General features: G+C 48.9%; 1 protein-coding gene across 4 annotated transcripts; it reads left to right on the forward strand.

Moving 5' to 3' along the window:
* Positions 1 to 1295: 1295 nt before the first annotated feature.
* ZNF532 (zinc finger protein 532) lies at positions 1296 to 24725 on the forward strand. 4 transcript variants are annotated; one of them, XM_061558591.1, is made up of 14 exons: positions 1549 to 1593; positions 5225 to 5304; positions 9557 to 11935; positions 12389 to 13241; positions 14506 to 14678; positions 16125 to 16303; positions 16998 to 17174; positions 17741 to 17903; positions 19160 to 19279; positions 19564 to 19782; positions 20466 to 20578; positions 21569 to 21716; positions 21888 to 22204; positions 22539 to 24725. In XM_061558591.1, the coding sequence occupies exons 2-14, from the start codon at positions 5299 to 5301 to the stop codon at positions 22861 to 22863; spliced, it is 5172 nt and encodes a 1723-aa protein (XP_061414575.1). In that variant the 5' UTR covers positions 1549 to 1593; positions 5225 to 5298; the 3' UTR covers positions 22864 to 24725. The 4 variants fall into 4 exon arrangements, with proteins under 4 accessions (XP_061414577.1, XP_061414575.1, XP_061414574.1 ...); XM_061558593.1 differs by lacking the exon at positions 5225 to 5304 and having other exon boundaries at positions 1296 to 1593; XM_061558590.1 differs by lacking the exons at positions 1549 to 1593; positions 5225 to 5304 and adding an exon at positions 5421 to 7259.
* The last annotated feature ends 789 nt before the right edge of the window (positions 24726 to 25514 follow it).

The following is a 25514-nucleotide window of genomic DNA, read 5'->3' on the forward strand; positions in this document are numbered from 1 at the left end:
TCATGTTTTTGTTTTTTGTTTGTTGCGGTTGCACCCGATTCAAGAGCTGAATGGCTCACAGGGCTATACCTAATAAATGAACTTGAACTTGAAGCCAGAACCCTCGTAACGCTGTTGAGACGTGGAAGGAAAACGACGTCAGGATGAACACGGGATATAATCATATTCTTGGTTCTTTCGGTAAAGTCACGGAAGGGAAATAATAAAATAATATTATTGTTTATTATATTTTATTGTTTTATATATGTTTTGTTTCCCTTCTCCGTGACTTTACCGAAAGAACCAAGAATATGAATCCCTGCAGTCACGAAAAGCTTTAAATCAAAAGGGATATAATCGTTAAATAAAACCAGTCTGTTACCCGCCTTACAAACCGCACACGCACAGATACAATTAATATTGCGTCACTGCCTCCTCTTGGCTTGAATATTTCACATTTACTGCAACAACACACCCGGTCCTTGGACGGGCTACAGGCGAGTGTTGTGCATAGTTTAGTTTTTTGTATTTATTAGTTTAATCTCCCACCGCCACCACGTGACCTGACGAGCCGCGCGCGCTCAATGCGCATGCGCAGTACGCCAGCGCGGGAACCCAGCCCTCGTGCCGCCATCTTGTTTCTCTCACTGTACCCAACGATACAGTAATAGTGTGCACTGTACCGCCACATCACGTGATCTCTATAACGAGGGGGGGGGGGGTACTGTAATCTTTTAACTAATTAGGTGCTTAATTATATTCAACAAATGTTGAACGCGTGTGCGATTTAGTAAATGTGAAAGCGAGCATTTGAAGGGCCTGTAGCATGAAAAGGTGCATAAATCGTTACAGCGAACATGCCTGAACCTCAACAGTGAAATACACGATTCACAGCTTTTAAAACATTAATTTGTTGCGATTAATGTTGGTTAACTTTTGCAATAACTGACGTTATGTACGATGTATATTTACAACACTGCTTGTATAATGCAGTACTGCATATATACATACTTTAGAGGGGGGGGGGGGATTTGTATAAAAAATACAACTTGAAAATAGAATAGTCAAATAAATACGAATTAAGATAATTTAAATAGAGAGTACAATTCGGCAATACAGCACTCGCATAAACGAAAGGTAACTTCATAATTCCCAAATCGAATCGTTATAAAGCAAGCGAGGATCGGGGTGCGGGGGGGCAGCTCAGAGGCTACGACGCGAGGATGGAGGCCCCACGGCGCGCGCGGGGCATGCCGGGAGGCGGGCGGGGCATGCCGGGAGGTGGGTCACGTGGTGCTGCCACGGTCGGCATTGTTGTACCCCACAGACACACACAAAAAAAGAGGCCCACCCCGAGCCAAGACTCAGGCGTCGACAGCGACACACACACGCCGCGCTTCCCTTCCGCGATGCTTTCTCATCGTTCGTAAAGCGCACGAGGGACACAGAGAGAGTGAGAGGGGGAGAGACACAGAGAGAGAGAGCGGGGGAGAGACACACAGGGAGGGCGAGAGACACAGAGGGGGGAGCTGCTCCCCGAGGCTGCGGGCCGCGCGTCTCCCTGCGAGGTGGGGGGGAGCGGGGCCGCCTCCTTCATGGCTGCCCAGCCGACAGGTCGGGTGGCTCACACAGAGAGAAGCGCCTCCTCGCACGCACAACAACAACAACACAACAACAACAACAACGCGGTCTGACGTCTGCTACATCGTACGGGGACTCTTATGGTCGTGTGTGGATGGTTCGTACGTCTTGGACGTACGCACACGCGTGCGTGATGCACTCGGACACGTGTACATGTTCGACTTTGTATCGGGTGCGACTTTAATGTAGTGCCGTTTGTTGCTGGCCGCTTGACGTTTTGGGGCTTTGTGGGTGTGCGGCGCAGTCGTTTTCTAATTAAATCGCGCAAATCTACTGTACACCGTGTACTGTATGTACGGTACAGTGCTGTGTACACATACTGTACTGTATACACACTGTACTGTATATACACACTGTACTGTATACACTCTACTGAATGCACATACACAGGTGCACTTAATCATGTATATGCTGTACATTAATACACCGAATAACGCTGTTTACTGTATACACATGTACTGTATACACGTATACAGTACACGTGTTGCATACTCTACATGCGCATATTGTATATCACACGTACAGTATACACAAGATACAAAGTCATATTTAATCCTATACCTACACACCTACTGTGTATACACTACATTGAAGACCGACTCGACTGCATCACATCAAAGGGGTACACATTCAATACACTACACACCCCAGGAGTCGCCAACAAAAATAACGAGCCGTGTTTTTTCTTTATTCACTAAAAAAACCCCTCACTATTTCAAGAGTCGCAATGCATGTTAAGACGAGACGGTCCTTAATAATTAACCTCACGAGGAATGTACTCTTGTATCGATGACTTCACCTGGTTTTTACCTTTCATGTACAGGTAGTGGGGTGTATTGTATTCAACACCCATCTCAATGGATATTAAACCATTGAGATGGATATTAAATGATTAAATGCAGAACTCAAACAATAAAGTGGTGCACTCCCCGTGTGCCACCTCGATCAACACGTGCATGCTGACTCTTCAGCTCCATACACCCGACTAAATACAACCTAATGATACATCACTACAGACATCTACTAAATACTACACGTCTCGCACATCCAATACACAACCTTTGTTCTACATCTGTTGAGAACATTACCATCACAATACACGCAGGGACTCACTGCCACAGACTCGCATTATTTTGCAATTGTATTACACCACCACCTAGTTCCAATTCAACCACTTCTTCTGACTCATTGGCTTCGTCTCTCCCACTGAATCCACATTTTACTCTCTCACACTCTCCACACACTACTCTTGTATTGCACCGATTCAACACTCGACCCGAATACTGCCCTTTAGCTCAACACATCGACTGTCCTCCTGTCTGCATATCACGAATTTTTGGTGCACAGTACGACTTATCTCACTCACACGTGTTACGTCTTGGTTTCTACACCACCTTATGCTTTCTCACACTCTTGTTGAGATGCGGCCATTGTATGGGCAATGTCATTGATATTGACATTGCTTTGTCCGATTAATAGAATGGTAAGTGGGGGGGGGGGGGGTTATTTATGATAGGCTGTTCACATTTTTGGCCCGGCAGAGTCCAGCCAGTGTGTCAAGTGTCAGTGCCTTAACTGACAGACACTGTTACAGAAATCAAACTAGATTGTATTCATATGTACCAATTTATTGTGTTTTGTGCCAAGTTGTGACGTGTCTGCACTCCACAATGAAGGGCATTTATGTTCTCATTGCATAACGCATGGGAAGGAATGGCGCATGAATAATGGGGTGGTGGTGGTGGTGATACTGATGGTTAGTGCTGCTGTTTGATGGCAGAGCCATCCCAATGCAAAGTGAAGCCCTGTATAGGTAACGGGCAGAGCCATGCGAAGAAAGACGTGGTTGACAAACAGTACATGAAGAAAGACTCGACGGATACACACGGGGAGATAGACGCAGACATTGACAATTCACAGCCAATGACAATCATGGGCAGACTCAGTGGGATGCAGACGTTTTTGTTTTGACTTCCAAGGATGAAAGGGCATTGTGCATGTGTATTTGTTACCCGGGTGTAACGCCAGCATTGGTTGGTGATCAGTGCTGCTGGTGCTATTGCAGACTATCAACCGAGCGTTTTCATGAACTGTGGAGTTTGACCTGTGCTCACAGGCACAGGAGGACATCACCGGCCTATGTGTCCGTCACATATGTCACTCGGTGCGACATGAACAGCTGCTTTATGCCAATGGTAAAACCAGGGTACATTATACATTTAGCATCGCCGCATGTTCTCATGGTTGGGAGCAGTCAAGACGGAATCTTCAGCAGAAGTCAGTGGGGGAGGGGGGGGGGGTGACATCTTTTTGCCTGAGGGTGGTTGTGGTCCTGTGCCCCCTATAAGCTGCTGCTGCTGTGGGTGACCGGGCGTGGCAAAAATGTCACGTTGTGTGTGTACAGAAGAAACGTTACATACTTTAGTCATTCATCCAGGCAGGACTCTTCGGAAATAATCTCGAGGCCTCCCCGGATAAATAAATGCCATTGTTATTGCTTTCAGTGCCTCACAGGAAAACAATGTAAGTGTGTACTAAAAGTCTTTATTTGATCTCAACTGATGCAAGTTTGTGGGGGGTTTTTTCGCTTTCGGAGCATTCAACGCCGGTCCCTTGCACAGGATGTCGGTACGCACACTCTGAGATACACAGTAGAAATGCCATTTTTGTTGCATAACTGAGTGTTGTAAGTGATTGGCATCACATACCATCCTTGCCAGACGTCATCTTCCTTGCCACCTGCGCATATCAGGCAGCCTTTAAATTGCTTAGCGAGATATGCAGTTCTCTCAAAGGAAGGGGGGGGGAAACACTTTAACATTTCTGCTGTGTTGGCGATCGTACGTTCGAGTTTACACAGCACAGGACTTGCCTCTGTTTCCTCATTGCTGATGTTGACTACGCCACGTTTTAGGCTGAGCAGACTTATAGGGGAGCCCGAGGCTGCGTTAAGATCCCAGTTGCTGCTGCTGCCGCCGGCTGTGCTTGTCAAGGGAAATCGAAGCAAGTCGTATATATTGTGCTGTACACTGCTGCTACACACACGTGGACACTGTTTAACATGTACACAAGCATACACACATAGAGGCCCTATCAGTCACCTATGCAGACACAGCCTGACGTGTACACCGCCCATTCAGTCCTGGCCCGACGTCACGTGGCACATTGTGTATACACATTGGGACAAATAGCTGCAATGTGCGTGCACACCGATCCACGTGTACACAGTGAAGCGTGCCAAACGCCCAAAAACACCTTGCACTCGCGTACACGTAGACACGTGAACACACAATATGCCCTAAGCTACCCACACGTATTGTCGCGTGTGCACGCGCACACACGCGTGTTAAAGGCGAGGTTTTTTTTATTCTCTTCTTCTCCCCAAGCTCCACCAAGACGTGTGGCGCAGGCAAAAGGCGATTGTCGGTCTCTCTCCTCCTCCTCCCTTCACCCCCCTCCCCGTGGCATGCGAGAGTAGTAATGGCCGCTTGCCGCGGTGTTAGCTCGGCCGCATTGTGAGCCGTGGCAGTGGCAGCAGCAGCAGTGGTGGCAGCAGAGGCCATGTTGGTGGTGGTGTTGTTGTTGTTGTTGCCGTGGCAGGCAGAGAGGGCATCGCGACACGAGAGGGCCCAGGCGTGATGCTGGCCCCCGCGGCTTGACTCCCTTAGGAGCAAATACATGCAGGTACTGGCGCTGTGATTATTCATATTAGTTCGCTGGTATTGTACATTTTTTTGGTATCATTACCGCAGGGTTTCCACTCTCTCCTCTCCCCCCCACCCCCCGTTTTAATGTAGGGAATGTTTTGTTGTTGGTGTTTGGCAACCCGTAGGATTGAAAATGGCTGTGTGGCTTTTTTGGTTGATATCTTGGTGGGCCATTTTAAACATTCTTGCCGTGTTGTATTTGATAAGCACTCACTGCGATTGCTACTGCATTCCAGGGTGTCAGCTCGTGTTGGCTGTGTGTGTTGACCTTGCTTAGGGAGCATTCCTTGCGTTTGTGTGTTTCGGCGAAAATAATTGTTGAGATTGCATATCAGAGCAAAAGTGGTGTGTGTGTGTATGTGTACCTGCTCGTATTGTGCTTTTTCTGTCATAAGCACGAGTTCTGAGATGAATACTAAAATGAACTTGATGTGTTTGAATAGCATTTCGTGTGTGGCCTCTGATGACGAAAGCACATTCAGTGTGTGTGCACCCTATTAGAATTACAAATTATCTGCTTGCATGCCAATGTGAACCTCATGTGTATGTCAGCAACATTCATTATCATGACTGCACACTAATGCAACACTGGTTTATGTCAAATTCGTACGTTCTCAGGATTGCTTACTAAAGAAAACCCACAAACCCTGTTTGTGTCTGCAGTGAGCTCGATTAATCTCGGCAGCTCATTTCAATATGCGAATTCTGCAGTGTTTTTAATGTGTGTGACATCATCTTTGCATTCACGTTGTGCAGAAATATAAAATGCACAGCCCTGTAAGAGAGGCAGGAAGGGCTGTGCAGGCCTGTGGTCGTGCCACATCAAGAATGCAGAATGGTGGTGTGCTTTTTTTTTGTGGCTGGAAGCATGGAGGGCGAGTGGGGGTTGGTGCTTTGGTGTGTGTGTGACCTGTGTGTACGTGTGGAGAGTGATAGTGTAGTGGTTCCCGTGGATTGCACACTGCGATCCTGACCACCTGGGCTCTGTTATCAAGCGGCGCACGTCATCATCATTGGTAAATGGTATCTGAACCCATCCTGGCTTGCCCATAGGTTATCCCAATCTTAAATTGAGAACCTGGTGTAGTGTGTTAACAATCAGCAATAGGGAGGTAAAGTCAATAAGGGTATATGGTCTGATCACACCACCACCACCTCATTTACCTTGACGTCCTTAGTGGATGATTGGTCATAGTGTTTGCGTCATTTGTATCACCTGCCCCACTGGTCTATAAGACTAAACTGGGATCTTTGTATGTGTACAGTCGGGCATGACATCGGTGCACTGTTGCGATCATCAAATACTCGTTGACAGTTCAGCATCACAGTCAGCAGCAGACACAAACGGCAGGGTCGTCTATCTTGGCAGATGAATTGGGTGACGTGGCAACTACATAAATCGTGACGATGCATTTTTAGCCGATGCTATTATTTGAAAGAGGGGTAAAAAAAATATTGGGGCCTTTTACCAACTTCGTACTTGAATTGTACATAAGCGAATTTGAACAGATGTCTTGTTGATTTATAAGGAGATCCCGTTGTTCAGCTCTTGCTGCAGTATATAATTAATTGCGTCTTATTATTATTAGCGAATGGCTGTGTGAAAGAAAAAATCATTAAGAGGTTGGGACCGGATTAACGGCTCGTGCAGTGTTGAAGCTCCCCAACCTTTGAGGCCTGTCATGCACACGTCGGCATGAGCATGCAGTCTGCTCGTGTGCATCGGTAGTTTAGTGTTCGATAATTACCGATACGTTATGTATTTATTTCGATCAATGTAAACTGCACACATTCACATTTTACTCATCGTAGCAGTGTACGGGACACGGGGTATATTCATGTTGATTCCAGGATACACATTACAAACCTGTTGTATTTGAAGAATAGTTCCTAAATGGATGGATGAACTGAATGAACGTGATGTGTAATCAGGTAAGAGACCCATCGACACTTGCACCTCTTTCGTAAGGGAGACAGCTCTGCGGAATTATTTTCCCACCGGAAGAAACGTACGGAAGAAGCATGTACGTGGAGTTACATTGAAAAAATATAAAACAGATTGAATGGGTCGCAGTGTAAAAGGTCAGGAAGCAGTGTGTGTGTGAAGTGGGTAAATACACGCGTTATCAAATGCAGCATTTTACTATGTATATGTGTACATTTTTTTCGACAACGTGATTTCAAAGGCAGTGGAGGATGTGTGCCGGCCATTTTAACATGGCAAGTTTTGACATGAAGAGAGGAGGGGGAAGTGAGCGGCAGGAAGGGGGTCCACGATGACCACTTGGCACGTTCCAATGGTCTCTACCAACTCATACCGACGACGGCGGGGTGGCACGTTGCGTTTGCGTCCAGGCGTGTGCATTGCAAACAGATTGTCATTATTTTGCTTTGTGCGTATTTGAATGCTGATCTTATTACGAGAGAGCGTTGATTATTTTACCAGAGTCGGTTAAATATCGATTTAAAGCTTTCGTGACTGCAGGGATATTCTACGTGACTTTACCGAAAGAATCAAAAATATTTAACCAGAGGTTTAAAAAATAATAATGTACAATTTTCCGAATCATTACGTTGTTTCTTGTTCACACATTTTGCCTGGACAGGTTGCTGTAACTGCAAATGGATTTTCTCTTTCCAGCTGTTGATATGCATTGTGTAAGGCATGTGCTGTATATAACAACATACGTGTAAAAGTATTTGCTTACTGGAGTAACGCATTATTTTAATATAATAATATATTGACATGATTAAGTAAATTGATGCTATTTTTCATATTAGAGGTTTTTGGGTTAGATCGCGAAAATGTAAATGTGTCGTTAAACCCGCCACCAATTATTAAGGTTTTTCATGTAAACAAAACATGCCAATTTGTTACTAGTACAGCACACCGATGTGTTGGAGAGTAAACCCACAACATTTGCAATTTCTAGTGCACAACATTTACAATTGTAAATGTAGTGGCCTTACTCTCCAACACATCGGTGTGCTGTACTAGTAACGAATTGTCATTTTTTGTTTACGTACTAATTGGCTGCGTCGGGTGGTGGCGGGTTTAACGACACATTTGTATTTACGCGATGTAACCTGAAAAATCTCATGGATAATATTGGTTGTGAAAGCCTACGTGGTTAAACTGATGTTATATTTACCTGGTAAATTTATTTTCACGTGGTAGAAATTTTTCGAGCCAGTTTTTAGCACCCCATTGATTTTGTGTAAGTTGGTTTTAAAAAGACAAGTGTGCGTGGTTTTTTGTAGGAAATCTAAATTTTATAATTCTACTGTGGAAAATAGTATTCTGTCCTGAATTTCACAATGACATTTCACGGAAACAGTTATGCGCATGGTTAACGAAGAAGAGCTGTGGTTATTGCGAAACAAATTCATTCATACAGTGGTACCCACTCTATTGCGTACATATGTTCGTGATCATCGATGCCCGTAAAAAATGCGTTTGGCATACTTCGCCGCGAAACATTTACCTGTAATTGCGGAAACAATTTCTCGTCTTTATGGTAGCATTTACCACTCAGGAACTTTGGAAAGACGTTTTTAACACGATATTTGTGTTCCTTGGAAATCTTTAAATTGATGGTGAAACTATTTTAGTACAAACTGTATTCTTAACGTGTACACACAAACACACTTATTTTCCCGGAGCCCAGCAGAAACCTGATACTGCCTGTTTTGAGCTGAAAGGTTAATTGTTTTGGACAAGAAGGTTGTATGGACAGCTACAGAAAATACAATGTACAGAGTAGTATTTGTGCACTTTTCATTTTGTAATGGTACTTTAAAAACATAATAATGTAAGGAGTTTTTGAGGACAGTGTTCGTGTCCTGTAGTTTCTAAGAAGCGTCATGGTAATGTTTTATAAATTTTGTGCTTCTTGCATTCCACACATAGAATTGTGCTCGTTATAATCTATTCTTTTCAATTCACGCAAATGTTATTCATGCTAATTGTCAGAGGTGACATCCGTGACATTGGCTGTGTTGACCTTTTGACCTTGACTTCAATGGTGTGAGCAAATAAGACACTATAAAAAAGACAGATAGAAAAATCAGACAGACTATATTCGAGATGGACATTACAAATAAAACCATACAGACATTACAATTCATCACATTTTTAGAAAAGGCCCATTGTCACATGCTTTATTGAGTATAATATCAAGGTGTGTCCTACTCATTGAAACATTTGAAAATGTATTTTCTCTGTGCAGGCTTTCTCTAAACTGATCACCATGGGTGACATGAAAACGCCAGACTTCGATGATCTGCTCGCAGCCTTTGATATCCCGGACATCGATGCGAAGGAAGCCATACAATCCGGGGGTGGAGAGGAGGGGGAGGGTGCGGGGGGCCTGAGGCCTGGCGGCTGCGATGAGACCGGCGAGGGCGCCGCCCAGTCGGCGCTGTGTGCCGACGGTGGCGCCGTGAGCGTTATTGTGCGGCACACGCGCAGCATCGACGCTCCCTTTGAGCATACGCTACCCACCAAGGAGGGCCCCCAGCTGGAGCACGTCACCGTGCAGAATGGCTTCGCTGTCGGGGGCTCGGGCGGCGCTGGCGGCAACGGCGGCGGCGGCAACGGCGGCGTCGCCGGAAATGGCGGCGGGGGTGGTGGTGGAGCCGCGTCCGCCTCCGGTCTTGGTCTTGGCTTCGGAAATCAGGAGCCGACTTTCAAGGCCAGCGGTGCGCCCAAGGGTGGCTCGGAACGGTATGGCAGTGCGCAGCAGAAAGCCGAGGCGTTGAGGAGCGAGGAGAATGAAATGAAGGAGTCGAGCTTCTGCCAGTTCAGCCCGATCTCGAGCGTTGAGGAGGGCGAGATTGAGGATGACGATGAGGAAGAGGAGGAGGAGGACAGCGTCAAGGCCGTGGCCGACCCGGCGCCCATGCAGAGGCGTTCGTCGGAGAGCTGCAGCTTCCTCGTGGACCGGCTGCTAGGCCTACACAGCGCGACGGACACCTACAGCGGGAACCTCCCCGCCGGGGTGAGGAGACCGAGCAGAGAGGAAAAATTTCCACAGTTCTCTGGCGCAAGCGGCGGTACCGACCGTGGTGTTGCCGGCAGGGCGAAACCTGATGCCAAGAAGGAGAAGCGTGATGCCAGAGGATTTGGCGAGCAGAGCAAAGGTGGCACGGAAGGCAAGCAGTATAGGCCCGGGGATGCGCACAAAGCAACAGACGCGCGGCATAAACACTCGGAGAAGGCACACAAGGCGTCGGACAGCACGTACAAGTCTGAGGTGGCACCGAAATCCACGGCGACGCCGTTCAAACCACCGGAAGGGGGACAAAAGCCTCAGCCTGAGAGCGAGCACAAGCAAGAGAAAGAGGTGAAGGCGGTGGGGGGAGTGAGATTCCCACGAGCGGACGAGGCCAAGCCCGCCGTTGGCGGCAGAGCTTACAAACCGGCGGACGGCACGCTCAAGGCGCTGGACTGCAGCAGCAAGGGCACGGATGTGGAACACGCGTCCTGGGATGGCGAGTTCAAGGAAGATGACCCTGAAGAAATGGCGCTGGAGGACAGTAAGAAGCATCTGGAGGGAGAGCTGAAGGCTCTGGATGACCTGGATGAACAAATGCTGTTGGAAGAATCAAATAAGCAGTTTAGCGAGGGGAAGAGCGAGGAGTCTCCGCATTCGGACGAGCCACCATCGGACGAAGAGCACAAGGAAAAGGAGGATGTGGCCAAAAAGGAGCCAGATACGGGGGCTGCATCTGACACAGGGGACGAAGCTAAAGAGCCCAAGAACGAGGAGGGGAAGTTGGGGCCCGCGCTGGAGACGAGTGCTTCTCGTCAGCTTGCGAAAGCGGCAGGAGGTGGCACGAAGCTGTCATCTTGCATTGAGGCCATCGCTGCCCTCAATGCGAAGAAAGCTGTTGCTGTGGAAACAATCCCGAACGAGACGGTCACCAAGGAGACGCAAGAAAGCGAATCCGCGGAGCCCGCAGGAGTCGCAAAGGAGCCGGTGCCCAGCGAGAGCCCCAGCCTGGGTGACAAGCCACCCCAAAGCCCCCTGGAGGTCGTGAGGAAGGCGTCCGTCAAAATGCCTGACAGCCCGAGGAGCGTGTCGAGTGAGACCAGCAGCAAGGGGTCCCCGGCACCGTCCTCCCTGTCAGGTTGCGGGGGTTCGCCTCCCGCCATCCCGAAGGTACGAATTCGCACCATCAAGACGTCGTCGGGCGAGATCACGCGGATGGTGACGCGCGTGATGCCGGCCGTGGACGCGGAGGGCATCGCCAGGCGGACGCCGGACGCTTCTCCGGGCGGGGCGTCGTCTCTCAACGGTGCCAGTGCACCGTCACCTGGTGGGGTGCCTCTGGGTAGCCCTGCCGGCACCTCACCGCAGCAAGCAGCGGCGGCGCCAGCGAAGAAGGCGGCGCAGGCGGCGCTAAGTGCTGCAGCCGCAATCGCTGCTGCCGCTGGCTCGACCGCTGCTTCTGCCGGAGCGCTGGGATCCAGCGTAAAGGGCAATAACCCATCGCAGGTTATCAACATCAAGTTTGGGGACAATACCACAATGAAGGCCACAGTCCTCTCGCCGACGACGGGTTCTACAGCCTCTGTGCAGGCTGCCAGCCACGCCATCTTGAAGGTAATTCACTGTGTATGTTTTGCAGTGCCATGCAATTAATACAATTTGTGTTTGAACTTAAGTGACGTGTTGATTGCACGTTTTTGGATTTGTAGGATTGCACAATCCACTGGTCTGTGGGGTGGCAAAGAGATGTATCGGTATACTGAGTAGGTTTGTGAGCTTTGTAGACCATTGAGTGTCACACTTTCGTATGCTTGGTGGGTTACCTCCAGGTGGTTTGGTGGTGTTGTGCTACATGTACACCACTCCTTCAAATAGTTATTGGTTACGTAACCTAATGCAGGACCCTTTTGAAAATTAGTTTTGTGTCTTGGTGAAACTTCCGATGATAAATAAATGACCTTGTTTTTCTTCGTTTGCATAGTAATTTTTCCTTTTATTTTCTTCAGGTTATGATTTATGTGGTGACCGCTGGTAATATTGTTCATTTGTACCTCGGCCCTTTTGCAGGCTGCCAATGTAGTAAAACAGCAGCAGCAGCAGCAGCAAGCAACGGGCACCATGGTCGTGTCTGCTCAGACAGTCGTCGGCACCAAGATTCTGCCCAAAGCCGTCCAGCTGGCCAGCCTCAACCTGATCCCGCAGACCGCCGCGCTCGCGCCGGTGGGCATCGCTCCAACCTCGGCCACGTCGGCGGTGACCTTCGTGACCCAGGCCATCACCTCGGTCCCCGCCGTGGTGACTTCAGTAGCCCCGTCGGTGTCATCCGTCGTTCTGGCCAAGGACACGCACGTGCAGACGGCATCGCACGTGGGCTTTGGCCGCCCCGCCGGGCTCCAGGGCCAGCCTTTGCTGCGCAAAGTGGTGGCTGCAGCCGGACAGACTGGCGGGGCACAGAGCTCCGTGGTGGAGGCCTTCAACCGCCTTCTCAACGGCGCCAACCCCGTGCCGCTCTACACGCCCAACCTGACCCCTCCAGCGACGGCCGGGCTCGCCATCCCGACGAGCGGCTACCGCTGCCCCGAGTGCGGTGACTCGTTCTCGCTGGAGGCGAGCCTGTTTCGGCACTACGCCCGCCGCAGCCTGCGCATCGAGGTGACGTGCAACCACTGCTCGCGCGGCCTCGTCTTCTACAACAAGTGCAGCCTTCTGTCGCACGCGCGCCAGCACAAGGAGCGCGGCGTGGTCATGCAGTGCTCGCACCTCGTCATGAGGCCGCTGCCCCTCGACCAGTTGAGCGTACCGGGCCCGGAGCTCACCACCGTGGCGCCGGGCTCCGGCCCGTCGTCCGGCTTGCCCGACCCGCCCACGGGAGCCGCCGGGGCCGGTGGTGCAGCGAACTCACAAAGCCAGAGTGCCCTGGGTACGTGGGGCGCGGGTTGTCCATGATCTCGCGTGTGTGTTTGTGCATCGTTTAAATGCGCGTTGCTATTCGTAGCACGGTATTTTAAGAATGCAAATATGGTCCTATTTATCGGTCACATATTTCAATGCAGGAGCCCCCTGAAATAATTTTGAGACTCGGTGAAGCTTTCCACCGATAACTTTAACCATTTTTATGAAGGCCTTCCGATGCGACGTGATGTCACCAATCATGTTCTGCACCTGAGCGGATGTCATCGGTGCATTATCTGCTTTTAAATTTATTTCCATCACATTCTCGTCCATCGGCCATCTTCCAAGTTTGGGATGTGTCCATCCCAACACCACTAAGCTCTTTTATTTTTTAGTTGTGTTTATTCCCGGTTAACTCCAAGCACCCATATCTCCGTACGTTTGTGTGCACCTGTTAGTTCTAGTTCCATTTTCATTGTCCCCATGTGTTGGATCCATATACAGTCGACTTCTGAAAACATAACATCTATGAAAATATCTTCAGGTACATTTGTATGCTTTTTATAATTGTTAAGTTTTGTTTCCCAAAAGCAACCAAATTTCCTCTCTTCCTCTAATTTCCTCATTTCATTGGATTCATCATTTGATCCCCACCCCCGCATTCAATTACTGTGATTGCATTTAGATGCTATATAAATCCAAGTCCTGCAGTAGTTGGTCAATTACTTGTTACAACAGTCGAGAGCCAACATTTGCAATTTTTAGTAAAAAAAAGATGTCGCCGTTGGCGTTATTCTTCGTGTTGTGGCTGATGTCTACAAGTACAGTTCTGGGAGAGTGGGATGAACGTTTATAGTTTACCGACATTTTGCGTAGAGTATCGAATTTGATGTAATACAACATAAACCCTAATGCTTCTCAAATCCGAATTACCTCCAATTCCAGTGCATTCGTATGTTTTTAACGCTGTCGTGAAATTTTCAGTCCGGTACACTTGAACTCGCACGTATGTAAACTACTGTACCCTCTTCTGGTTCGTGTGGTTTCTTCATTAAACCTAATTCCTTTCTCATACACCATGAACAAATTGCCAGAAAAAAATTTCACGCAATATTTTATGTTATGCGTATTTGCTCGCTTCGTTAGTTCGGTGAATCCGTACTGACCACCGCAGTCAACCCCCCCCAACCCCAGTGCTCCCCGTGATGGTGACCGACACCACAGCGTGCATGGGAGGCCTTCAGCAGTCGATTTAAAGTATATTTTTGTCATTATTATAATGTTTTTGTCAGGCGGTGTGATCAGCGGCTCGGATGGCCCGAGCCCCTCAGCCGCCCTTCCCCTGCAGGAGGATCCCATGCGCCTGACACGCTACGGCTCGCGCTGCCTCGAGTGCTCGCGCCAGTTTGTGGACGGCCCGTCGCTCGCGAAGCACTTCCAGCAGCAGGACGACGCGGCCACCCAGGTGGGTTCCTAAAAAAATTATATTGGGTGGAAAAAAGAAGTATCTCTATTGTGACTTTACTAAAGGTGTGTACGTTCGTTGTGTTCATTTAACAAATTTAATTTTGATGCGTTGAAAGATACAAAAAAAACCTCCCGTGACAAATTTCATCCGTTCCCCAGTGAGTCTATAAGCTGATCCGGAGCCATATTATGGAGCCAGTGGAGGCAAAGCGAGTATTGGGGGAGATGTGTTCTCACTTGGGTGTGTGTGAGAAGTCTGGCACTATACCGCCTCCCGCTGGCCACTCGCGGATAGGCAATTATGGTTCGGATTTTCGAAGGTTGTAGATTTTGACTCTCCTGTATTAAAAACTCAAATTGAGTTTGATCATAGGTAACTCATAAAGCCATCCGAATTGTAATAAATGTCAATCCCTGCAGGATACAATAGTGACTCAACAGATATATTGCCCCTCGCACGCAATTGTGTGACCTTCTAGGATGTGTAGTGGCATCGCGGGATGTCACTGTACAGTGCCGGCCCTAGAGAGGCACGGCGTGCGATGTAGCAACATCGCGGATACCACGTGGTGTGGGTGTAGTACCTGCCCTAGAGGGGCTCGGTCAGCGCTGAATTATAGCGCTGGGTGGCACCACGCTTGGCGTTCAGTACCAGCCCTATAGGATAGGTTGTGGGAGTGCCCGGCCGTAGGAATGTGGTTACTAAAGGCCATGGCACTCTGGTTGACCCGAGAGGGGCCCCAAGTGGGGGCTAGGGGTGGTCACGTGGTCGGGGTCCAGATCCTGCTCGAGGATTCTGGAAGGTGGTCGTGGCGAAGGGCAGAGCCAGCCACGCCAGAGAATATAAGCCGGGTCCCCCAGAGGGATCGGCGTTGTTGTTCATCCTGAAGAAACCTTAGTCTATGCTCTACGTTCTCCGAGTCTCCAACACGTGGACCTGGATCCGGCTGTGGTCCCAGTCCATAGTAGCGAGTTACGTTGTTATTAGTAGTTAGCCTTGTGGTCACCAGCATAGGTTGTTATTCTCTTAAGGGGCAGTTACCCCATGTGTTGGTGTTAAATAAATGTGTTCCCTCCAAGAGTACATCTGCGACTCACTACAGATGTAACCAGACCAATGCTAAGAATATTTACCAACAAGTTTTAGTGAAATTGTTGATGCTCGATCATCAGTCAGATAGAGGAGACAAACAAAAATGATATTTTTAAGCATTACAAACATGTTGCGAATCCAAGTCAGGATTATCATTCCTTCTCGTCTGTTAGAGAATTTGTGGAAAACACTTGCTTCTCATCCACTTCCTAGCCAGGTTCAACCTTGCTTAGTGTCTGAGATCTGACGGAATTTTGTGCATTTCGGGTGATTTGGTTGGCAGGACCGTCGCTCTTGTTTGTTTACGTTTTGCTGTGCCGAATGTTGACGCTCGTGGCTCTGTCCGTGCAGACGTGCCAGGTGTGCCAGATGTTGCTGCCCAACAAGTGCAGCTTCGCGGCACACTCGCGCATCCACCAGCACAAGTCGCCATACACCTGCCCCGAGTGTGGCGCCGTGTGCCGCTCATCGCACTTCCAGTCGCACATTAAGGACATCTGCCTGCACTACACGCGCAAGGTCGGATACAGGTGAGGTCTCTGCCTGAGTCCACATTTGCACGGCCGCCTTCTGTTCCCTTGTTTGATGGTGCCGTTCTCCGTGTTTTCTTTTTTTGGTAATTGCTTGTGGCCTGCGAAACAAAAAAAGATGTGCTCTCCCACATTGAAGCAAAATAACAGAGGAGTGTCGATGAATTTGTGGATTTTGTTTTCATTATACTCGACATGCATCAATAACTCTGCCCTGGGTAATTATTTTGGCACTTTGTAGAGTTATCTAATAGTTCTCCAACCGGTTCACAAATCACTCATCAGCCTCAAGCCGGGAATCAAACACGAGTTTCCGAGTTATAGCGCAGTGCGCAAACCACTGTACCGCCCCTCAGCCTAATAAACATGATTTATTACTCTCAACCTTCTTACGGAGGCCAAGGCTGTTTTGGGATTATCAGTGTGCCTTGTTCATGCATGCCTTGTTCATGCATGCCTTGTTCATGCATGCATTGCCTTTACAAACCTCGAATACCTATTGGCGCATTTTTTTAGGCAAATCAGGGAATGTTTTTAAATAACTAAAAAATCCAAGAATCTTTGATGCTGCATTTTGGCAGCTATACTTATAAAAACAGGACGCGCCAATGAATAGACGATCTCGCTGGAATATGTCTTCACTTTCCGTATGGCACGGGATCTTTGTCTTTGCTGTCGTGCTCACACACGTCAGGTGCGTGCACTGCGGGCTGATCTTTGCCGAGCTGCCCGCCCTGAAGACGCACATCCAGAGCACGCACTGTGAGGTCTTCTATAAGTGCCCGCTGTGCCCCATGGCGTTCAAGTCGGCACCGAGCACCCACTCGCACGCCTACACGCAGCACCCGGGGGTCAAGGTCGGCGACTCGAAGTGAGTGACACGCTTTTTAAGCACACAATTAATAATCGGAGTAATACAATTATAATGATGATAATACTTAATTGGCATGCAATAATGCATCGAAAGTTTATTGAAATGTATAATTTCTTTTAAATTCGTGTGTGTTGTAGAATTCCAAGCTTGCATCTCTCCATGCTTCTTTGCACACTGTTTGGCATTTGCTCCATTTCTTTTGTCAGTTTCCAGGTTTCTGGTTCACATGTCTTTAGCAACCTTTAATCGATTCCTGCAGTCACGAAAGCTTCAAATCAAGATTGAATCACCTCTACGGGGAGGGATTTCACTCTTCTGTTAGAACGTTTAACAGACTGCGAGACAAGAAAGCTCTGCATCAGCAGCAGACCATGCTTTCCCACCTGATGACGGACGCTTGTGTTGCGCCCGAAACGTCATGATTTATTTTATTTTATACCTACGTGACTTTACCGAAAGAACCAAAGAGTAACCTTTAATCGGTTGCTTGTATTTCGCGGGAGAGCGGTATATCCCATCCCCGTGCCTGAGTCCTCTCCTCTCGTGTGTGCGCTCCCACACAGGATTATCTACAAGTGCTCCATGTGCGACACAGTGTTCACGCAGCAGACGCTGCTGTGCAGCCACTTCGATACGCACGTCGCCAAGCAGAAGGTGTCCGTGTTCAAGTGCCCCGACTGCGCTCTGCTCTACGCGCACAAGCAGCTCATGCTCGACCATGTTAAGGTCTGGCTGGCGCTGTTCCGTCCGTTGTATTCTAAGATTCTTCAGAAGAAACGCAATTGAACCCTCCTTTTGGCCCTGGTAAACTGCAGGAGATAATCATGTGCCTACGTGCTCTTGCCGTCATGACTTGAAAGGGGGTTGGGAGTATGTATGTAAGTATGTTGAACTTCTTTCGCAACGTATGTAGCCAGCCGTGCTCATCAGAGGTGTTGGAACAGCACAATCCGGAGCATTTCCCCCCCTCAGTGTTGATATCTTACACCGTGCTGGGTGATCATTTTAGGCCGAGTCGACTACAGGGAGGGGATGTCCATGCCAGCTTCAGATATCACTATCCCCCCGAAGGAGTGTGTGCATGATCAGCAATTGAACACTGAGATGGCAGTGCAGCATGTGTAACTATGTTGCTACTCGCTGCATGCACACGCACACAAAATATATTTTGCTTGCTCTTACGCAGCCTGCACATTCACGATGTATACACATCCTGACTACTGCACACAAACGTATACCTGACATGCTGATATATTTGAATATTACAATTCTTAGTCAGTCCACTGGTGGATGAGAGCCTCCGATTGGTGTATGGGTCATGAAGGTTATTTGGCCATACGTCACCACGCTGATTTGTGCTAGTTGGTAAAGTTGTGAGCATAGACGTGTGGGCATAGATGTACAATACAACATCACCTTTTGCTGAAGTACCCTCTGTTGTCTACCACACAGCCCCACAGTTAGTCTAAAGCCTACCTTATATATTTTTTCGATATCTCTGTAATTGTACTTTGATCAGTCTAGGAATAATAACCTGACTAAGTTGATTTGCGCTGCAGGGAGTTTACGATTTGGCATTGATGTGTCTTTGTGCAATGTTGTATATTTCTCACGTGACATGGCTGTTTTAGTTTTGATATCTGTTAGCTTTGTTGCAGTACTTTGTTTTGTTTTTACATGTTTTCATTTTGGTGACCCTGGTCACGCTTGCAGTAAGACTTATCGTGGTCTCTCGGTCTCAAGCTGGTTCAACAAATGACCTTGAATGTGAAACTTGACACGATGTAACACTCGCCATTTATGATGGTCGCCTATTCCAGGCGCCATCAGCGCTCAACCCTGCTAAGCTGTTGTATTTAACATCATAAATGAAAATAAGAAACAACTGCCACTATCTTTACTGCATCTCGCAAAGTTATCAAATGGAATACCGATTGATCGTGATACCCGCCCCCCACGCCCGCACCCCCCCTCCACTGCAGAGTTCCCACGGGAAGTTGAAGAGCTCGGAGGGGCCCCCCAACCTGCCTGGTGTGCAGGCACCCACGGGACCGAGCCAGAGCTCGGCAAAATCCAACGGCGCCAGCGACCAGAACACCAAGGTGAGGCCTCTTCCCCCCTCACCTCTCGCTGTTGTTGGAGCAGCTTGCGCGAGAGGGTAAAGTCTTAACGCCTCGCCTCAACTGTTGCCAGTGAACTCTCGTGAGCGGATTATTAGAGTGGCATATCAGCCATGCTTGCGAGAATATTACATTTATTGACAAGTGCGGATTTAATTATCCTGATGGTCACTAACTCGGTGCCATTTTACAAAATATCAAGAACTTAGGAAATTCAGGCCCTGTTGTATGCCCCCCCCCCCCCCCCCCCACGTCTCCTCTGAAAGCCGGGTCGACAGGCCGGTGTGAACGGCTCCAGCAGCCGCAAGCGTGTCCCCACCTCGGAGAAGGCGGGCAGCGGAGGCACCGGCGGGAGTAGCAGCCGCAGGCCGGCAAGCGGGCGCCGCCTGCGGCTGAAGAACTCGGGCTGGACCTGCTCCGAGTGCCAGGAGCACTTCTCGGAGCGCGAGGTCTACGTGAGCCACGTGAAGCGCGTCCATGGAAAGGTGAGCTGCTGACACTGCTGTCGCGACACGCTTTTTCGGCGAACGCTGCGAAGTAAAACAATTTCCGTAAAAATTTAACTCGGGCACTGAGCATTCATCAGAGTTGGTTACGTATGGTGCAAAAGAAGTTCAATATATATACATGTAGTTAATCTGTTGGCGATTATGAGGGGGCACATTCAGATTTGTCGCTCGTGCCGTGCATGCGATGCAAGTCCCGTGGCTTGATTTTCATACAAGCTGAATTTTTATTGCGGATATACACAAGGGAGATGGATTTTTAGATTTCCCACCGATTTCTAATGTCTTGCATATTTGTAGAGACCTCATTATGCAACGTTGATTGGTGTAAGCAAATCACGTGGGCAATATTGGACAAAGTGGGACCAGGAGAGTTCAAAAATGTAATAAGTACATTGCGGTTGGTGGGAGATAAATAGATGTTTTGAAATATGTAATTATCTCTAGAATTTCTCCCTATTATTTTAGTGGGCTATCTATAATCATATGACTGGATATATTCTAAGTAAATTATAAGTTTACGGCACTTTACGCAAGAGCAGAACAACAGTCGGTGTTCAGTTCAAGAACGTTTTAAGCCGACAGCGCTAGCGCCGAGCAGCAATTTGCTGTTTTGATATGGGATTTAGTACTTTATAGATGTAGTGTTTTTCTGCGTTCAGCCGATAAAGAAGTACCCTTGCCGGCAGTGCGACCGCTCCTTCAGCTCCTCGCACAGCCTGCGGCGCCACATCCGCATCAACCACGAGGGCATCCGCAAGGTGTACACCTGCTGGTGAGTACATGCACTTGCACATGCACTCGCACAAGCGTCACCTATTGGAGAGAGCGCATACACCTCTACACACACACATGCACTTGTGTGCACTCGCACACGCTAACACCACCAATTGGAGAGAGATCACATGCATATGGGCACACACACACACGTACGTGTATGTGCATGCACACTTATGTATGCGGGTGCGTACACACACTACCCAGTGGAGAACTCGCTTGCGTGCACGTGAAGCTCACGGGCGACTTACCAGGCATGTGACGATGCATCAATACATTTGTTGAAATCGATCCTTACAATCGTGGAACATGCACCAAATCGTGTGTGTACAAATCGATTACCTTTGATTCATGCAAATTATAATCACATTCTGGTATCTGGGCCTTTTGGGCTGTTGGGGCATGACCATTTCATTCACCAATATTTTTCCATAATCTCAAGAGGTTTTTGGGTTAGATCGCGTAACTATATAAATGTGTCGTTAAAACACGCCACCACCCGACACAGCCAACTAGTAAAGGTAGGCATGCATTTGAATAATATTATCTGATTATTCGATTCCACGGAGTACTAAGACGGTAGCTATCCGAAGGGTTAAAGTTAATTTGATTTCTTTCAATTTCGATAGATTATCTAATTAGTCTTGGCCAGTAGAAGCTAGTTTTGCACAAAACTTCAACATTATCAAAATCTATATTTTTTTACAGTGGTCTTTTAACTTATCCCTGTTATGATTGCATTGCATGCACTTTATACCTTTTAGGTAAATGGAGCTAACACAACTGTACCAACGAGACACGACAAAGGAAAACGCAAGTGCCAACGAGATGGTCGATTCTTTCATTGATCCCAAATTGTGACAAATTAACATCGCTGTAGGGGTGGGGGTGGGAAATTATTACTTTGCCATGAGCTACCCTGGTGGTGGTGGCGTTGTCCCTGCACCTGCAACCCTTCCGACGTTCTCCCTTCCCGTGGCGAGCGCAGGTACTGCGAGGACGCAAAGCGCACGTTCACTAAGCGCTTCATGCTGGAGAACCACATCCGCTTGATGCACGGCATCAAGGACCCCGACTTCTCCCAGATGCCGGGCATGAGCGCCGGCAGCGACGAGGCGGAGAACACCAGCCCGGAGGTGGGTACCCGTCTGACCGTGTACTCTGGTGTCCCTCCGTGGGCTCGTCCCTGCCTCTACCCCTCCCCTCTCGTATCACCGAATCGCCAGCTCCACATCTGTTCTCCCACATTAAATTGTGTTGCGTCGTCTTCCTTTGATTTACATTTAACCGCCCCCCCACCCACCCAGGCTGGGAACAAGCGGCGGGGTAGCGGCGACGAGGGCCGCGTGCCAGAGGCCCGCGCCCAGGCCATCACGCGGCCCGTCAAGCGCCTGCGCGTGGGCGGCGCTGGCGGGGCGAGCGGCCCCGAGGCCGGTGGGCCCGACCGGCCATACATGTGCGCCAAGTGCGAGTTCACGACGGAGAAGCGCGAGGAGTTCCAACGCCACATCCCGCAGCACCGCACCGACGGCATTGCGTGGCAGTGCAGCGAGTGTGGCCTCTGCTTCACATCGCAACCGTCGCTCAACCGCCACCTCTACATCGTGCACCGCATGCGTGCCAGGTACACGGAGCCCCAGGGTGGCTGGAGAGGGGGCGGGCAATGGGGCGTTCATTCATCGAATTAAAATGTATTCGTACACTTGCGATGTATGCTTCGATATTTGCCTATAAGGATTGGTTAATTATAGTTTATGCAAAATACATGCAGATGATATATTACGTTCGTGCTAATGAAACAAAGCAGTACGAATGAGACTGAAAAGAATCGACACTTGAATTGAACTGTCATTTCAAAGTTTAGTAACATTTAATGTATTCTAAATGTTAGACCCAATATGTGCTTTTTTGTACATCTCATTGCGTTAATACAATCCCCGTTGTATTTCGTACGACAGCCCCATAGAGACCGACTCGTCTGACCGCGGTGGGGATGGAGGTGACGGTGCCAGTGCTGGCGGCACCGGGGAGTCGCTGAGCGGCGGGGCCGGCGGGGGTAGTGGCGGTGGTGGCGGCGGCGGCGTCCCGGAAAACGGTGCCGACCAGCCTGGGGGCACGCAGCAGCCGTCCCACCACCACCCCGCGGCCGAGCACGGCACGGGCGCCACCGGCTGCACCGTCTGCGGCAAGACCTTCGACAGCGAGGCGGCGCTCAACACGCACCTGCGCACGCACGGCATGGCCTTCATCAAGGCCAAGAGGGCCGGTGCCACCGACAAGTGAATGCGGCACGAGCGCGGAAGGGGGGGGTGGTAGGCGACAGGGGCGGGTGGCCGGGGCCGCTCTCGTTCGGTCGCAGATCGGAAGCTCAAGGTGCACGCAATCCTCGCTTGACGGCGTTCGTCACGTGGGCTGTAGGGTGTCATCTTGGCCACCGGACAGCAACCGCTTACCAAGCACCAGTTTGTCCACTTGTGCATAAACAAATGGTGTTGTAAGGTGTTGTTCCTCCCTGTTAAAGGACAGTGCTGTGATCTATATTCTTGAGTAAAGCATCCATTGGGACACACAAAAGGGAATCGAGCACAATAGCAGGTGAGGAGCACAACGCACTGCTGGAAGTGGCCTTGCTCTGCATGCCAGACTGAAAGCGCACTTGAGAGGCGGTAGTGCGGCCTTGGGAGCGGCAACGGGGGAGTGCGGCGCAGGGAAGCCAGGCTCGGTGGCCGTCACCTCTGCTCACGGTGGATGTTCACACGGGAAGCTGTCATGAAAAGGGACAGCGGTGTTATTTAAGTGACTGCCGTTCACCAGAGATCTGCTCCGTTATACATTTCAAAAAAAAAATAACGACTCTGCCAACGTTTGTTTATGTCCAGAGGGTGCAAATTGAGCATGTGAAGTCTAACCACAACTTCGTACAACAGCTCTGCGGGTGCACATTTAATGTGTTTTAATACGACAACGGTGCACAGCACGCGCACGTCGACACAGGTCCTTGCACAGGGTGAACTCTTCCCTTTGGGGTGGCACACGTTAACTTGACCAAAGCTACGACCGGGGTGGGGGGTGGGCGGTGTTGCCCTGCCTTGCGGGAGAACTGAAGTGGCCGGTTGCCTGCCATGCTGTCCTGGCAGAGTGTTGTTGTTCAGTGTCTTTGCCACCCACTTTGGTCCTTAGGTCGGCGTCGCGTTCGTTGAAACCGCTGTGGCTTGTTCGTGGAGCATTCCGTACGCGGGCGAACAGCAACACATTACACATTTTACTTTGTAATGCTGCCAAATCTTACGAAACTATCTTTTTGGATGGATTTTTGTAAATAAGTGTTCTACTTTTATGTGTAATATATATGGATTTTTCCAAGTACAGTATAATAAGGTTTTAAACCTGCTTTTTAGAATGGGGCACACGCTCCCCGAGAATCTGTTCCTCCGATTGCCCCGTTAAAATTGGAAATCAAGAGAATTAATGTTTGTAAAATAGTGCGCACATGAAAATGTGAATCTTTGTTGGAACAATTTTCATTTTCCACATGACTTGGTGATATCGCAGTGTTTTAACATCGCCATGAAATCTAACATTTTAGGGTGGGACGTAAAATTATGGTTTTCCCCACATCAATGAATAGCCGACAGTTATTACAGATATCTGCGTACGGTTTGTCTAAATTCTTTTGTATTTCGGAACGTTAGCCGTGTAAATGCTGTTGCTTGTGACGCAGACGATGGTGTGCGATTGCGGTGTGCACGCCACACGCGCACAACGCCGCCCGCGTACACGCGCGGCGAGGTTAACGGACACCGGGCGATTGACGGTGGCGTAGGCTGGCGCTTGGTGGTCAGACGTTTTTAGAGAAATCGCGCGAGGTTTCTGCAGGACCAGTCTTGCAGAGAGGCGTGTCTATATCTGTACTTTATTACATTTTACATTTCTGTAATTCTTATTGTTTTGTTTTTCATCAAACAAAATCGGTGGCTTTTTAAAAAAAAAAGACGTTAGTCACTTGAATAGCTATATATATACGTTGCTTTTGAGCTGCTCATTTGTAACAGTTCTTACGCTCAACATTAGTAAAAAAACATTTTATGTTACACTTATGTTATTTAGCTAAATGTAAGCATTACAATAAAAATCTGTATAGTTCACCGGTGGCCCACGAGTAGTTTTTGTCGACTTGGCTGCGAGCGGGTGGGCGGCCGGGGTACTCGGACTCTCAGAAAAACTGGATTGGTGCTCATCATTCAATGCATTCACTCTTTTAATACAAATGTGACATTCAGCAGACGCGTGAACATTTGCATTACCTTAAATGTTGTGCCGATTGTCGGTGCGCATGGTCACACCGAGTGCGGGCACGGAGTATTCCACCGCGCTGGACCGAGGGATTTGAAACCGCGCGTGTGAATCAGCGGCGTGCAAATCAGGGAAGAGGTGGGGGGGTTGCAGTTTTGAGTTTCATGCGTTTACATTTTTGTTCTTGCCTCCTCGCGAGTGAGGTTGTTTGTTTGGATGTGTAGTCACCTATTTACACACTAGATTCAATCACATTCAGGCCACCACCATTCTCACATCATTCCTTAATGGGCATTGATTGGGGAGAATCTGGTCCAATTTTCAGCTCTCAGCCGATGGTGCAAATAGCACGAACATTTCAGTGCAGTCTTCAATCTCTGGTGGCGTCCCAAACGGGAACTTGTCGACCCCAAAGCAATCGCGATTGGCCGAGTTGATTCCCGATTTGGATTTCAACTCTGAACCTCGTAACACCACACTGCTGCCTCTTTACAGAGTAAACATATACAACGTGTTACTGGTAGGAACCTCTCCTGGTTACACCAGCCCACAGGGGATTGTGTCAGTCGTGCAGGGAGGGGCTGGGAGGGGACAGTGGGGCTGAGTGGGGAGGGTGGTGCTGGGTGGGGAGGGTGGGGCTG

The sequence above is a fragment of the Lethenteron reissneri genome, chromosome 24 (assembly GCF_015708825.2).
Source record: "Lethenteron reissneri isolate LAM-NWPU_2019-01 chromosome 24, ASM1570882v1, whole genome shotgun sequence".
NCBI lineage: Eukaryota > Metazoa > Chordata > Hyperoartia > Petromyzontiformes > Petromyzontidae > Lethenteron > Lethenteron reissneri.

Excerpts from the sequence above, each read along its gene's own strand:
- ZNF532 (XM_061558590.1), top strand. The coding sequence starts at position 7,239 with ATGAACGTGATGTGTAATCAG. Across the intron at positions 14,679-16,124 it reads AGGACGACGCGGCCACCCAG|ACGTGCCAGGTGTGCCAGAT; the intron begins GTGGGTTCCTAA and ends CTGTCCGTGCAG. Across the intron at positions 20,579-21,568 it reads CGCAAGGTGTACACCTGCTG|GTACTGCGAGGACGCAAAGC; the intron begins GTGAGTACATGC and ends TGGCGAGCGCAG.